General features: G+C 44.6%; 1 protein-coding gene across 2 annotated transcripts in view; it reads left to right on the top strand.

Annotated features, from left to right (window-relative positions):
* TRAPPC8 (trafficking protein particle complex subunit 8) overlaps positions 1-16311 on the top strand; it is a 140125-nt gene that overhangs the window by 92947 nt on the left and 30867 nt on the right. For both annotated transcript variants that reach the window (XM_073583714.1, XM_073583713.1), the window contains 3 exons: positions 1608-1832; positions 3242-3350; positions 3660-3854. In XM_073583714.1, the coding sequence (XP_073439815.1) occupies positions 1608-1832; positions 3242-3350; positions 3660-3854 (529 nt within the window). The remainder of the gene's footprint in view (positions 1-1607; positions 1833-3241; positions 3351-3659; positions 3855-16311) is intronic.

Raw genomic sequence — 16311 nt, 5'->3', positions numbered from 1 at the left:
CTGGGGAAATAAATGTCCAGCCAGTCTTGTTTTTTTTTTTTTTGCTGGTCTGTGTTGTGTAGAGGCAAGCCAGCCCTAGGGCCTGACACTCCTGTGATAGCTGCCACGTGTTGGCCCAGAAATGCTGGGCTGGACTGCTTATGAATTTTTTATTTCCTTTTGAGCTAGAAAGGCCCTTTTTCTGTTACCATTTTGGGGTTTATGATACAATAAACCACCCAGAGACTTTATCTCGCGTGTGCCTGTGTCTACCTCAAGGTGCAGCTAAGTGAGCCAACTTTCCACAAGAACACAAAGCCATAAGCACTCTGTTCCATCATTCACCCCATGCATCTGAACTGTGAGCCTCAGCACAGTGTACTTGATGATGTCACTATATCGCACTCCTGTGCTGAGCTTCATAACGCACGCTGCTGACTTTGGAGCAGCCAGGGAATGGGGAAAGGAGAGTTGTCGTGTGTTTTTTTTTTTTTTTTTTTTTTTTTTTTTTTTTTTTTAATATAAATAGTGAGGATAACTGTGTGTGGTTATAGTATGGGGCCTAACATACTGTGTGAAGGAGGATGTGGGGCTATCTGGGCCTGGGATAAGGGGTTAGGCCCCCGGCTAGGGTGCTACCTCTTGCCTGACCTAAGGGGTCAGCTCCTTGTGAACAAGTTGTCAGTGCTACAGTGAGGGAGAGATAATCAGACGATTTTTATAGCACTGGCTCCCTGTGAAGGCATTGTCAGTGCTGCCGCACTTAGGATAAGAGCATTGCCATAGCACTGACAGTCGTGTAGACTGAGCTTGCTGTGAATATGCTTGGAAGCCCCTCCTCCTTACCGCTGCTTGGGAAGCTGTAACCCAATCAGCTACTCGCATAGATGGAGGGAGTGGACGGAGGCGGGCCTGCTGGAGACTGGGGTTGGTGTCTGTTGTGATGTCACCGGCCAGACTCCATACAGGTAAACTCTAGTGGGGTTTTCACTAGCTCCTCCAGAATCAGAAGTGAGGCTGATCACCTGGCATGTTTGTTTCTAGACATCGGAGCAGAATGCTGACAGGGAGTGAATTACAAACTGTCAGCATTCTGCAGCCTAGGTACACACACAGGTTTTACTGAATGCCCACACAACTCCTTTAACTATTTTTATGACCCCTTTAGCCTTCTGTAAATGCATCCGATGCATCTCCAACAGCCCACACATGTTGTCCTCCTAGCCTTCATGGTCCCTTAGTCCATGCTGTGCCCTGCTTTAATGGCTCTTCTCACTGTCTTCTCCAGGAGCTTCTGTATTTTCTGGTAGATCATCTTGTTTGTCGTCCTTGCTCACAGTGGCTGTAGGGTGAAATAATGGCTGAAGGGAGATGCCTGCCAGTGGTCAGTCTACTGCTCACCAATCGACAGATTGTGCAAATATCAAGTGATTGCTGTAGAAGTGGCATTTCTAGAAAACTATATCTTATTTTGCCATTATTGCCTTTTTCTATACGTTGCAGAAACATTTGACATAGCCAAAGTTTTTCCAAATTTCTAAGAACAATTAGGAGAAACATCACAGTTTGAATCATATTATTGATTCAGTCTTCTAAAATTTCTACTTTTTTTTTCTTCTTGTGCCCAGAAGAAACATGCCCTTAGATGTTACTGCCAGGCAATGCAAGTGTACAAAGGAAAAGGCTGGTCCTTAGCGGAGGACCACATCAACTTTACAATTGGCCGACAGTCGGTGACATTACGTCAGCTGGACAATGCTGTATCTGCATTCAGGCATATTTTAATCAATGACAGCAAACAGCCACCATTACAGCAGGGAACTTTTCTCCGGGAGTATCTCTATGTCTATAAGGTAAGTCTACATTTTACCACGCATCCATGGTCCTGTTTGTAATAATGCATATCATGTCCCTTGTATCTTTTTGCAGTTACTGTGATACAAGAATATTAATCCCAGTAAATGTTACAAGTATTCATAGTATTGAGACAGGAGGAAAAGAAATAAAACTACATGAAACTATAATTTTCTGTGAAAGAAACCAATTTGGCAATCTACCAAGAAAGTCACTTTTTTGCTGAACCTAATTAGATATTCTCATGCTTGCATTAGGTTCCTCCCAAACTAGAGAGAAAGTTTGGATGGATCAATTATGTAAATGTTTTGACATTGGCTTGTGCATGTATATATGTAAATAGCGGCCGTGTACTGCGCAGTGGAATATGTTGGTGCTATACAAACAGCAGGAAATAAATGTGTATAAAGTGGGATATAAAGGTGAAAATTCCATAGAAGGGATTTGTCTGGTTCTACAAATCCCATCTCCTATAATTAGGATAGGAGAAGGCCAGCCATGTCAGATTGATGGGGGGGGGGGGGTCTGACTGCTCATGACAGGTAATGGGGCTGTGCCGCAGTATCACGCACAGCTTCCACTATAGGTACTAAAGGCTGTCCTTCCATACTATGAAGGCAGCATGGTGGTCTCCTGAGCGACATGTCCCCTTCTGTCAGCTGATTTATAAGGGTGCCATGACGTACACCCACCCCTTTCTGATATTGGTGACATATATCCCAAGGATAGACCATGTCTCTTGGAGAATTGTCCTAGTTTGAACATTTCATTCTATCAACTCTAGATGGAGGCAGCCATCAATGATAAGTATTATAAATTAGTGGTGTGCAAGGCACTTGTCATTGGGATGCCATTTATTATTCTCAGGTTTAAAAAGATTATCCGATCATATATTTGTTGTATTCTTGGACTGGGTCATCAATTTCAGGTGATTGGAGGTCATACACCCAGCAACCCCACTGATAAGCTGATACTAGCTCCAGCACTGGCCACAGTGAACAGAGCTGTACATCAGCAAAAGGACTGTTCATCTCCTTTCAGTGTTCACATCTGGCCACTGCCGGAGCAAATGACAGTGGATCAGCCAGACCGCCACCAATCTAATGACAATAGGGCAGCAATCATATGACCGGACATCCTGTTGAGTCCTTTGCTGTGTATGTTGATACATTGTCTAAAACCGTGTAAAATGCTTAGCGGGATGTCTGTCATGTAGCAGTTTGGTCAAGTTGAAAGTGATCACACATAACTAGGTTTTGCCATCACTAACTAATCCGTGGGGCTGCAGGCCTCCATTATTCAGGACGTCGTGGCATATTCTATCAATTCCTTTATTAATACGAATAACCATTTCAGCTGTTGATTTGTCGGATTCCTGACTATAATTATGTACTTTGTTTCGCTCCAGAATGTGTGTCACCAGGCTCCGGATAGCCCCTTACCTCAGCTCCCATTACCATATATCAATAGTTCGGAGACTCGCGTCTTCTTCGGCCATGACAGACGGCCAGCTGAAGGTCAGTGTCCATAGTATTGACATCTCTGCTACTTATATTGGATGACTCCTGAAATGGTAGCACATTTCCTGCAGAGGTTATTGTGTAATCTTCGATTTTTACAACATCCAATTCTTGAAAATGTTTTGCACGCCCAAGTGCCAATAAAAAAATGATATAGATATCTTGCTTGTATTTTCTTGCAACTTTTAATTTTGTAAATGTTTAGTTGTTTGACAAAGGGAAGTTGTTGTTTTTTTCTTCAATGTTGTTGTTGTTGAATTTACTTGAATATAACCCTTATAAGACAATTTTTCTTTGTGGATAAAGGTGAGAAGCAAGCGGCTACCCATGTCAGTCTTGACCAGGAGTATGATGGTGAATCTTCTCAGCAGTGGAAGGAGCTGGAAGAACAAGTGGTCGCAGTAGTTAATAGAGGAGTCCTTCCCCTCAACTTTCAGCCAACACAGTATTGTTTAAGCAGCAATTCAGATAACTCCAAATTTCCTCTTGCTGTTGTACACGGTAATGTAGAAACTACAAGTACAGGATGAAATGCAAAATATAGAGACATTCTAAGGAGAATGTATTTTTGATGATGCTTTGTAAACATGGAAAATTGTTAAAGTAGACAACCCTTTCTCTGTCGCCATCCCCTCAACTTATAAATTAATAATAGCTATACTCCCCTCCGGTGCAGGCGCTGTTCCGTTGGTGGTGACACTTTCTCTCCTGAGGCTCATGTGACATAACAATCAGCATCCGTTTCTCTTACCTTCCTTTGAACAAATCAAACATCTGGAGGAGGTGATATCAGCTGCAGCTATCCTCCAGATATGTTACATACGCAGGAGGTGAGATTGAAGCGGATGCTAATTTATGTCGTGCAAGCCCTGCATCCAATGTCACACAAACCCCAGGAGAGTCAGTACCGCCACTGCTGGAACAGTGCCCACACCGGAGGGGAGAATAGCTGTCATTATTTTTCAAGGGGTGGACATGGTGATTGAGAAGGGGTTGTCATTTAGTGGACAAGCCCTATCAATATTAAATGAGTATGTTAAGAAAGACCTTGGAAAAAATTGCAAATTCAAAATTCCCGTATTTCTCCCAATATGTCTTTACTCCTTATTGTTTACCGCTTTCTTCCTAAAGCAGTGTTCCTCAATTCCAGTTTTCAAGGCCCACCAATACATCACTTTTTTCCGGTGTACTTGGTATAATTACATCACCTGTGTATTACGAAATCCTGTAAACCTGATCTGTTGGTTGGCTTTGAGGACTGGAGTTGAGACATACTATCCTGAGGACTGGCCACTGTTCCAAGACTGCAGAGCTGTCTGGTTTTCTAGGCAATATGTGTAACTCCTATCAGCTTGTGTATACAGAGGGCGCTGTGATCGCAGGAGCACGTTTTTGCTGCTGCTCCTGACCACCCTTCTACATTTGCACTGATTGGTATAGATCTTTCCTATGCATACACAGTCGTCCAGGATCAGTGCCACTCACCTCCTCCCCTGCAAGCTGCAAGTGCTGTGTTTAGGACCGCAGTATAAAAATGCTGCTGGCCTGACAGGCTGGCTTTTAGGCATTTTTTACTCTGGCTCTTCACTTGCAAACAAACGCTCATAAGAAAAGGTTAATCCTGATCATTGGCCTGTTTAAACAAGTCGACAAATGAGGAGAATGCTTGTTCTGCTGATCGGGTTGTTCTTGTGGGCCTTGTTGTGGTCATTAATGTCATCGCAATGCTGCGTGTATCATGGGGATGTCCTTATTACAATGTGCTCTGTGTGAGATCAGAATATATTGAGGAATGTCCCCATACATCTTGTTTTGGCCCTGCATGAGCTGGCCATAAGGCAATGACAATTGACTTGTACATCGTCGATCAGTGCTTGCTTACACTCCCTGACAGAAGTTATGTTGCTTATCCATGTTATGTAAATAAAAGCTTATAACCTGACGTTAAATTCATCCATTGGTTGTATAAATTATTCTTTTGAAACCTGAAACCCTCCGAAATGTAGTTTAGGTTAAGAAAATAAATTTGGCATCAATGCAGAAATAATGATCATTTAATGGACACAGAATGGTCAGATTTTAGCAAGACAAAAGTTTTGTCGCCCACAGAAAGTAATGTGATATTCAAACAAATAATTAACTTAAAATACAAATATATGTTGCATAACATTGGTGAATGAAGTTGTGGTGCTATTAAGAGTCATATTTAATATTTTGTGTGACTTCCATGAGCTTGAAGGACTGCATCCATGCGGTTCAACAATGATTCATACAAATTATTAATGAAGTCATCAGGAATAGCAAAGAATGCAGTCTTACATGCCTCCCAGAGTTCATCTAGATTCTTCGGTTTTGTCTTCCAAGCTTCCTCTTTCATCCTACCCCAAACATGCTCAATGATGTTCATGTCTGGTGACTGGACTGGCCAGTCCCTGAGCACCTTGATCTTTTTTTTTCCTGGAGGAACTTTGTTGTAGAGATGGATGTATGAGATGAAGACCATCCTGCTGCAGAATTGGACCCCTTTTATGATTTGGAATATAAGAGGTAGCTAATATTACTTGATATTTTAGGCTATTGATATTGCCTTCCACCTTGCAAATGTTTTGCACACCCCCATAGTGAATGTAACCCCAGACCATGATTTTTCCACCACCAAATTTAACTGTTTTCTGGGTGTATTTTGGATCCATACGGGCTCCAGTAGGTCTCCTGCAGTATTTGCGGCGGCTGTGGTGTAATTCTACTGAAGATTCTTCAGAGAAATCCACCTTCTACCACTTTTCCAACATCCATCTGTTCAGCAGGCTGTGGGATTTTGCAAATGCCACACGTTTTTTTTTTTTTATTTGCCTTTTGTTTAGTGCTGGCTTCTGGGCACTGATTCAACCATGGAGGCCGTTTCGAGACAGAATCCTACAAAGTGTTCTAGTTGACACCAGGGCTGTGGAGTCGGATTCGGTGCTCATTTTGGTGGAGTCGGTATAAAATGGACCGACTCTGACTCCTAAAATATATAATAAATTGGGTACAGTAATTCAATGCAGAATCTGCTGAATATTTTTTCATAGGAATTTGGGAAAGTTATGAAATGTCTTATAAATGGCTGTTCTATTCTTGATCTAAGGCTACATTCACACACAGGGTTTTTGCTGCGTTTTTTGAGGATATGTTTTTCAGCTGCAAAAGCAGATCAGCTTTTTAAAAAACTGCATCACCTGAAAGGTTTTTGAGCTCATAGATAATGTTTTCAATAGCAAAAGCAGATTAGAAAAATTCCACACAAATTGACATGCTCATTCGGCCCAAAAATGGATCCTCACAAAACGATGTGTCTGAATGTCATATCTTGAAACCCATTGACTTTGCTGGCATGCCCAGAGTCACTGCATTTTACTGCAAAAAAACTGATCCGCAAAAACGCTGTGTGTGAATCATGGCCGTAGCCAGCGAGGGGCAGGGGGGGCAGCTGCCCCCCCCCAGAAGCGGGGTCACGCACCTATCAAAACTCACTTGTATGATGCAGTGCTCCTGTCCTGCACCGGCTCCAGACTGCAGGGAGCAATCTCCCCTCCTCTGTCCTGTCTTCTGCCGTCTTCACCAGAGAGAGGAGGGGTGCCTGCCCTGCACAGGATCCGATTCCTGGGCCCCGAGCTGGAGAAAGTTGTGCACATGCTGCAGCTGGCAATAGAGAGTCTGCAAGAGGGACATGCTGGAAATCTGATTGGAAATTGGTTATTGCCGCCAGAACCCCTAAAATTGATTCCATCTTGAAGAGATGTTCTGGGAAAGGGGCAATTGTCGATCAAGCCACTCGGTGGGGCAGCACTTATTTAATGATTGAGCATTTGCTTGAACTAAAACCGATTCTTATAGATATGGCAAACCCCCAGGTAACCCTAAATGAAGGTCAATGAACACAGCTGTCTGAATTGAAGGAATTGCTTAATCACCCATTTACCGTGACTAAAAAACTACAAGCTGAGGATTTAACTCCTGGCATTTTCATAAGGGAGTGGAAGAACTTGCTATTTTGCCTGTCCCAAAGAGGAGGTTTAATCACAGATGGCATTTCTGCTTCAAAGAAACGGAGAGAGAAACAGCTATTAGAAGATAAAATTTTTCTGGCAGCTGTTTATGTGGACCCAAGTCATCGTATACTGCTTGATGATCAACAGCTTACTAAAGGAAAAGAAGCTCTGACTGAGGTAGCAGTTAGGATGAGTGGCCTACAGGAGAACTGCCAGGCGCAAGAGGACTTGGGTCCTGACAGTGCTACAGCTGCCATATCTTCATCCTCATCAGATGAGGAGTTTGATTTTGACAAGTATTTGGATGACATGGAGCAGGCAAAGCGTTACTGCAAGGAAAAAGATTTCACTCCGTCTCCTATAGCAAGCAGATTGACCATATTTCAGCAAAATGTTTCACTTTCTCTCAAAGAAATAGAAAAATTCCACCGTTCATCAAAACTGACTGTGCATGAGGCAGTTCCTTTATACTCAGAAATTGTTAGAGATGTTGCCCATGTGGTTAAGTCTTTGTCTCCAACCCAAGTTAGTGTAGAGAGGTTGTTCTCTAGCTTTAAAATTATTAGGTCAGATTTGATGTCCTTTATGAATTACATAGTGTTATATACTGTGTGTGTATGTATGTATGTATGTGTGTGTATATATATATATATGTATATATATATATATATATATATATATATATATACATATATATATATATTCGATATTACATATTTACAATTTATTAGTTTTTTTGTGTTCTAAAGTTGCATTCCAATAAATAGAACATAATATATATCTAAATATCATGATGTATCATAAAAATGATTAAATGTCTGATGTTCATATTGTACTACAGTAAATTTTTCACTTAAATATAAGCAATATATGTGGGAGTTGGAGTCGGTGTAAGGGAAATTGAGGAGTCTGAGTCGCAGGTTTGGCTTACCAACTCCACAGCCCTGGTTGACACAGGGACTTGAGGTTACCAGGCCTGTTGCAGCACTGCTGCAGTGGAAGAGGGGCTTGCTTTGGATTTTCTAACCAACAAATGTTCCTCCTGGGTTTGTCAAACACATCTCCAGTCTCTTCGAATCTTTTTTTTAATTCTTTGTACTTGACGCTGCGACACATTAAAGGTGCCCGCCACCTCTGCAGTGGATCTGGTCTTCAGCCTCTTGATAGTCCAGACTTTGGTCGCAGGGTAGATTTTTGGCATGTTGTCAGAGCTCAAGTTGCAGCTCAAGTGAAGGTCTGGGGTGCTGGGTTTTTTTTTATACACACCCACTAATTAACCGATCATTTACTGAGCACAGGTGAGGATGTAAACTAGGATTGGGTGCATTATATGACCAGGCAACAAAACTTTTGTCTTGCCACAATCTGACCATTCTGTGTCCATTAAATGATCAATATTTTTGCATTGATGCCAATTTATTTTCTTAACCGAAACCTCATTTCGCAGGGTTTCAGCTTTCAGTAGAATAATTTATACAACCATTGGATGAATTTAACGTCGGGTTATAAGCTTTTATCTACATAACATGGATAAGCTACATAACTTCTGTCAGGGAGTGTGTGTACAGAAAAAGGCCCTTCCTTGTAAATCAGCCTTTTAAGACTCTGTACACATGACTGTCATATTAGTGGGCACTGATGACTTTGAGTTTATATGTATGGGGGCTTTAGAAAACGCTTTAATAATAATTAAAGGGGTTTCCTGGTTCATGCAGCAGCCTACCACTAACATGCACTTGTGAGAGCGCCCCCTGCTGATATTTTGAACATTTACAGTACAGACCAAAAATTTGAACACACCTTCTCATTCTCAAAACGCCAAAGTTTTCTTTATTTTCATGACTATGAAAATTGTAGATTCACTCTGAAGGCTTCAAAACTATGAATTAACACATGTGGAATTATATAATTAACAAAAAAGTGTGAAACAACTGAAAATGACTTATATTCTAGGTTCTTAAAAGTAGCCACCTTTTGCTTTTGATTACTGCTTTGCACACTCTTGGCATTCTCTTGATGTGAGCTTCAAGAGGTAGTCACCAGAAATGGTCTTCCAACAGTCTTGAAGGAGTTTCCAAAAATGCTTAGCACTTGTTGGCCCTTTTGCCCTTCACTCTGTGGTCCAGCTCACCCCAAACCATCTCGATTGGGTTCAGGTCTGGTGACTGTGGAGGCCGGGTCATCTGGCGTAGCACCCCATCTCTCTTCTTCTTGGTCAAATAGCCCTTAAACAGCCTAGAGGTGTGTTTGGAGCAGGGCTGTGGAGTCGGAGTCGGTACTCATTTTGGTGGAGTCATTTTGGACCGACTCCTAAAATATATAATAAATTGGGTACAGTAGTTCAATGCAGAATGTGCTGAATATTTTTTCATAGGAATTTGGGAAAGTTATGAAATGTCCTATAAATGGTTGTTCTATTCCTGATCTAAGGCTGCATTCACACAGCGTTTTTGCTGCGTTTTTTGAGGATACGTTTACTGCAAAAAAACGGGTCCGCAAAAACGCTGTGTGTGAATCATGGCCGTAGCCAGCGAGGGGCAGGGGGGGCAGCTGCCCTCCCTAGAAGCAGGGGCACGCACCTATCAAAACTCACTTGTATGCTGCAGTGCTCCCGTCCTGCATCGGCTCCAGACTGCAGGTGGCAATCTCCCCTCCTCTGTCCTGTCTTCTGCCGTCTTCACCAGAGAGAGGAGGGGGAGGGGTGCCTGCCCTGCACAGGATCTGATTCCTGGGCCTCGAGCTGGAGAAAGTGAGAAAGTTGTGCACATGCTGCAGCTGGCAATAGAGAGAGTCTGCAAGAGGGACATGCTGGAAATCTGATTGGAAAAGTGAGGAAATTGTTTATTGCCGCCAGAACCTCTAAAATTGATTCCATCTTGAAGAGACGTGTTGGGAAAGGGGCAATTGTCGATCAAGCCACTCGGTGGGGCAGCACTTATTTATGAGCGATTGCTTGAACTAAAACTGTTTGTTATAGATATGGCGAACCCTCAGGTAACCCTAAATGAAGGTCAATGAACACAGGTGGCTGAATTGAAGGAATTGCTTAATCACCCATTTACCGTGACTAAAAAAATTACAAGCTGAGGATTTAACTCCTGGCATTTTCATAAGGGAGTGGAAGAACTTGCCATTTTGCCTGTCCCAATGAGGAGGTTTAATCTCAGATAGCATTTCTACCTCAATGAAACGGAGAGAGACACAGCTATTGAAACACAATTTTTCTGGCAGATGTTTATGTGGACTCAAGTCATATACTGCTTGATGATCAACAGCTTACTAAAGGAAAAGAAGGTCTGACTGAGGTAGCAGTTAGGATGAGTGGCCTACAGGAGGGCTGCCAGGCGCAAGAGGACTTGGGTCCTGACAGTGCTACTGCTGCAATATCTTCATCCTCATCAGGTGAGGAGTTTGACTTTGACAAGTATTTGGATGACATAGAGCAGGCAAAGCGTTGCTGCAAGGAAAAAGATTTCACTCCGTCTCCTATAGCAAGCAGACTATATTTCAGCAAAATTTTTCACTTGCTCTCAAAAAAATAGAATAATTCAACCGTTCATCAAAACTGACTGTGCATGAGGCAATTCCTTTATACCTGGAAATTTAGAGATTTTGCCCATGTGGTTACGGCTTTGCCTCCAACCCAAGTTAGTGTAGATAGGTTGTTCTCTAGCCTTAAAATTATTAGGTCAGATTTGAGGTCATCTATGAAGGAGGATCTGATGGAGGCAATTCTATTTCTTAGGACAAATTCATAGACTGCACAAATGTTATTTAGTATGTTTTTGTTGAGAACTGTTTTCCCGTCTCCCATGACTGCACACATGAGAGAGGGGATCCGCCCAGTCAGGACAGGAACCCTACTGAAGATAAAAGGGGAGGTACCTCTCCCTCGCTTCAGTTGGGTTTCCTGTCCTGACAGGGACCCGTGTACTGAAGATCACATACCTGCCCCTCTCTCGTGCTGGCGTGGAAGAACAGGCAGGGTCCTGGGTTCGTGCGTCGGGAGAGGGAAGCGTCGTCCGCGGGTCCCCCAGGGGCTCAGCGTCCGAGCGGGCGCAGAAGCAGCACGGCCTGGGGTCCTGGAGCTCTGCCGTGGCTGCCGCGCCGCCCTCTCCCACCTCTGCCGCATCCTGGAGCACGGAGAAAGCAGCGTCAGGAGCGGCCGCTTCCGCAGGGCACGCTAGGAAGGGGCGTGCCCGCGTGACGTCGGGAGGCGGCACCAGGATCCAAGATGGCGGCGCCCATAGGGAAAAACGCCAGCCGGCAAGATAAGATCCCGGCGGCATGGCGGGGGAGGGGCTGTGGGGGTAACCGGAGGAGGCGGAGAGTGCAGTGGATCTCCCTTACATAAGGGGGATGACCACAGAAGACACACTCATGCCTAAGGCTTCATGATGGAAGTGGGGCAAGATGAGCAGCAGCAGCAGCAACAGCAAGAGCTCTCGCCAGATGCCAGGCCGGGCCGCCAGCACACCAGGAGCAGCTGCTCGAGTGGTGGGAGCGGCAGTCGTAAACGCGACCGGCATGACTCTGAGACATCCAGAAGAAACATCACGAGTGTATCTGAGGAGCCTCCGAGATCGGTACCCCTGATTGACAGCGGTGGTGAGTGATCTACGTGAATGTCACCCTTATGGTAACGGGGTTCCTTTTTTCTCTGTTTGATCACTAGGGGTCAAGGAAAGGCCAGCAGCAAAACCAAAAATAGAGAATGCGCCCTATGCAAACACCCGCTGGCAGATCAGTGGCAGAAAGACCTCTGCGCTGACTGTATAAATAAAACTATACAGGAGGAAACCCCTGATTTGGTAACCAGCCTTAAGGCGTTAATACAGCATGAGGTGAAAGGTTCCCTAAAGGCAGCCCTTAAAAAGGATAAAAGAGGTCATAGAAGGGATTCTGATTCAGAGGCCTCGCCAGGGTAGAAGGGGCGGGAAAGATCCTTGTCCCCCTCCACCTCCTCTTCCTCTACTCAGTCCTCAGAATCCTCCTCGGACAGCGATATAGGCGGCCGTCCATGTTTCCCAACAGAGGATGTGGAAAAGCTGGTCAAAGCTATTAGGGCTACAATGGGCCTTAAGGAGGAAAAGACTCCTAAATCATTGGAGGATATGATGTTTGGAGGATTACAGGAAAGGAAAAAACGCACCTTCCCTGTAAATGATAAACTAAAGGCCCTAATTGACAGGGAATGGAAAAAACCTGAGAGGTATGGGGGCTTGCCTTCTACATCAAAAAGAAGGTACCCTTGTGAACAAAAGGATTCAGAGACCTGGGAAAAAGTCCCAAAAATTGATGGGGCCGTAGCCAAATCCTCAAAAAAGTATCTCTACCATTAGAGGACTCGGGCATATTGAAAGACCCGCTTGATAAAAAAGCAGATGGTTTCCTAAAACATATCTGGGAAGCTTCGGCAGGTGGATTAAAGCCAGCGATAGCTGGAACCTGTACCGCTTGTGCCCTCATGGTCTGGCTACAACAAATAGAAGACCAGATCATGGAGTTCCTAGGGACGAAATTCTGTGTAATCTGACACTGGTACACGGAGCAGCGGCTTTCCTAGCGGATTCCTCTGCAGATTCCGAAAGATTGACAGCTAGAGCAGCAAGCCTGTCAAATGCAGCAAGACGAGCCCTGTGGCTTAAAGGGTGTCCCAGAGATTTACCATCAAAACATAGGTTATGTTCCATTCCATGCGATGGCCAATTCCTCTTCGGAAAAAAACTAGAAGAGATTTTGGAACATGTGGGGGATAGGAAGAAAAGCTTTTCCCGATTTCCGGGAGAACCTAAAAAGCAGCCTTTTTGGAGGAGATTTAACAGGGGTTGTCCCTCGGGAGATAGAAAAAGCTGGGACTTTAAAGAAAGAAGAGCATCGGGCTATATGTTTAAAGGGCCCTCCACTTCCTCCAAAAAATCTCCCCAATGACATCGGGCCGGAGGTAGGGGGTAGGCTTTCTCTCTTCCTTTCCGCCTGGGCAAATATCTCCCCCAGTACATGGGTCCTAAATATAATAAAGGACGGTTTAAAAATAAAATTCATCCGTCCGCCCAGGCATACCTTCATAATGACACCCAGAAGGAAAGCCCAAGAGCAACAGCTGGCCTTGGAGACGGAAGTCTTGGGACTAGTGAAAAAACAAGTCCTACAGGAAGTCCCAGTGCAAGAAGAAGGAAGGGGGTTCTACTCCCCCCTCTTCTTAATACAAAAACCAGACGGCTCTTGGAGAACCATTGTCAATCTGAGGAGACTCAATCAGTGGGTAGACAATTGCTCCTTCAAAATGGAGTCAATCAGCAAGGCCACAAAGATCCTGTTCCAGCATTGCCTCATGGCAGTGATAGACTTAAAAGATGCCTACTATCACATCCCAATTAATCGGGAGTATCAAAAATATTTGAGAGTAGCGCTCTATGTCCAGGGGCAGGTGAAACACTACCAATACGCAGCCCTTCCGTTTGGCCTGTCTACAGCCCCCAGAGTATTCACCAAAGTGATGGCCGAAGTACTGTAATGTCTTTTCTTCGTTTCAGGGACATAGTGATCGTCCCATACCTAGACGACTTTCTTGTAATAGGGAGGACGGAGTCCCACTGCGCACATCAAGTGAAGGAAGTGATAGCAATTCTAGTAGGACTAGGATGGATAGTAAACATCCCCAAGTCAAGGATATCTCCAGTAAAAGAGCAATCCTTCCTAGGGTTGATATTGGACTCCGAGCAACAACGCTGCCTCCTACCAGAGAGCAAAGTGACCAAGATAAAAGGCCTAGCTCGCACAGCAATACAAAGACCAAATATGACACTGAGGAACGCAATGTCCCTTTTAGGCTCGTTGACATCATGCATACCCGCAGTAGCATGGGCGCAGTACCACTTAATGCAACAACAGTGGGAAGTTCTGTCAGCACAGAAACAATTAAAAGGATATTTAGAAGGCAAACTATGTCTCTCAGTGGCTGTAAGAGATTCCATGCTCTGGTGGACTGTAGAAAAGAATCTAACAGCTGGTGTCCCGTGGCAAAAACCAGTCGTGGACATCATTACAACAGACGCGAGTGCCACATGATGGGGAGCACACCTGATATCCCACTCAATACAGGGGACCTGGTCCTCGCTAGAAAAGGATCACGGTTCAAATGTAAAAGACCTATGGGCAGTGGAAAAAGCCGTGAAACATTTCCTTCCTTTACTTCGGGGCCGCCACACCCGAGTCATGACGGACAATCAGGCAGTAGTAGCTTACATCAATCACCAGGGGGGAACGAGATCTCGGGGCCTCATGCAAATATTGGATCTACTCTTCCAGCTAGCAGAACAACATCTTTTATCCATCACAGCACTGCACATAAAGGGGGTAGAAAATATACAGGCAGACTTCGAGTCGCAGGCACCTAAGACAAGGGGAATGGTCCCTAAACCCCCAAGTCTTCCAACAAATAATTCAGGCCTGGGGCAAACCAGAAATAGACCTGTTCGCTACCGCACACAACCAGAAGGTCAGGAAGTTCTGCTCACTAAATCCAAGGGAAAACCCCTTCGCAGTAGATGCCCTACAAATACCCTGGAAGTTCATCCTGGCCTATGCATTTCCCCCGATAACAATGATCCCAGTAGTGGTCAGGAAAATCAGGGAGGATCGAGCGAGAATAATTCTTATAGCTCCGTTTTGGCCAAGGAGGCCTTGGTTCTCCCTTCTGAGACTCATGTCGGTGACAGATCCATGGATATTACCGGAGATTCCAGACCTGCTTTCCCAGGGACCTGTGGTCCACTCTCAGGTGAAAGGCTTCCATCTAGCAGCCTGGAATTAGAGAGGGTGCTACTGAGTCGCCAGGGATTCTCTCCAGGGTTAGTCTCCACCCTGTTGAAAAGTAGGAAACCTATAACATCCCAAATCTACGGTAGAACGTGGAAAAAGTTCCTAGACTTCCTGGGGGAACCCTTGGGGGATGTAGCGCCAGTGGGACCTATCCTAGAATTCTTACAGTCGGGGCTACAACTGGGGTTAGCCACTAATACACTCAAAGTTCAAGTCTCAGCTTTGGGGGCCCTATATAACTGCAACTTAGCAGCCAATAGGTGGGTGTCCCGATTCATAAAGTCCTGTGGCAGGTCAAGGCTGGTCATTATCCCAAAGATACCACCCTGGGACCTCAACCTAGTCTTAGAGGCCTTAACCAAAGATCCCTTTGAACCACTACTAGAGCTGTCACCAAAGCTACTTACACTTAAAGCTGTCTTACTGGTAGCCTTAACATCAGCCTGAAGAGTGGCGACCTACAAGCTCTGTCTATATGTCCACCATATACACAGATCTTGGATGACCGAGTGGTTCTAAGACCAGACCCGGCCTATCTCCCCAAGGTAGTCCAAAAGTTTCATAGGACTCAGATCTCCTTGCCATCTTTCTGTAACAATCCTAGAAACCCTGGGGAGCAAAAGTTCCATACATTAGATGTAAGAAGAGCGATAGTACAATATATGTCAGTAACTAGTCAGTGGAGGAAAGATCAGTCCCTTTTTGTAGCTTTTCAGGGTTGTAGAAAAGAGCACGAGGTAGCTAAGAGTACCATTGCCAGATGGATCAGGGAGGCCATTATGTTATCCTACTCTGCAAGTGTCGCTCTGGTTCCAGAAGGCATCAAGGCTCACTCCACCAGAGCCGTGGCTACCTCCTGGGCAGAGAAGGCTGAGGTATCGATTGAGCAGATTTGTAAAGCCGCTACTTGGTCCTCACCTTCAACCTTTTTTAAGCACTACCGACTTGATCTATCTTCCTCTACTGACCTAACCTTTGGTAGAAGGGTGCTTCAAGCGGTGGTCCCTCCCTAAGGTATCTTATTCTACAAAAGTCTCTCATGTGTGCCGTCATAGGAGACGGGAAAACACCAAGGTTACTTACCGGTAGCCGGTTTTTCTGGA

Source organism: Dendrobates tinctorius, unplaced genomic scaffold (genome assembly GCF_039654945.1).
Source record: "Dendrobates tinctorius isolate UK_male_01 unplaced genomic scaffold, ASM3965494v1 ptg000081l, whole genome shotgun sequence".
Lineage (NCBI taxonomy): Eukaryota > Metazoa > Chordata > Amphibia > Anura > Dendrobatidae > Dendrobates > Dendrobates tinctorius.
Note: the sequence above shows the minus strand (reverse complement) of the source record. Positions and strands in the feature narration are given on the sequence as shown.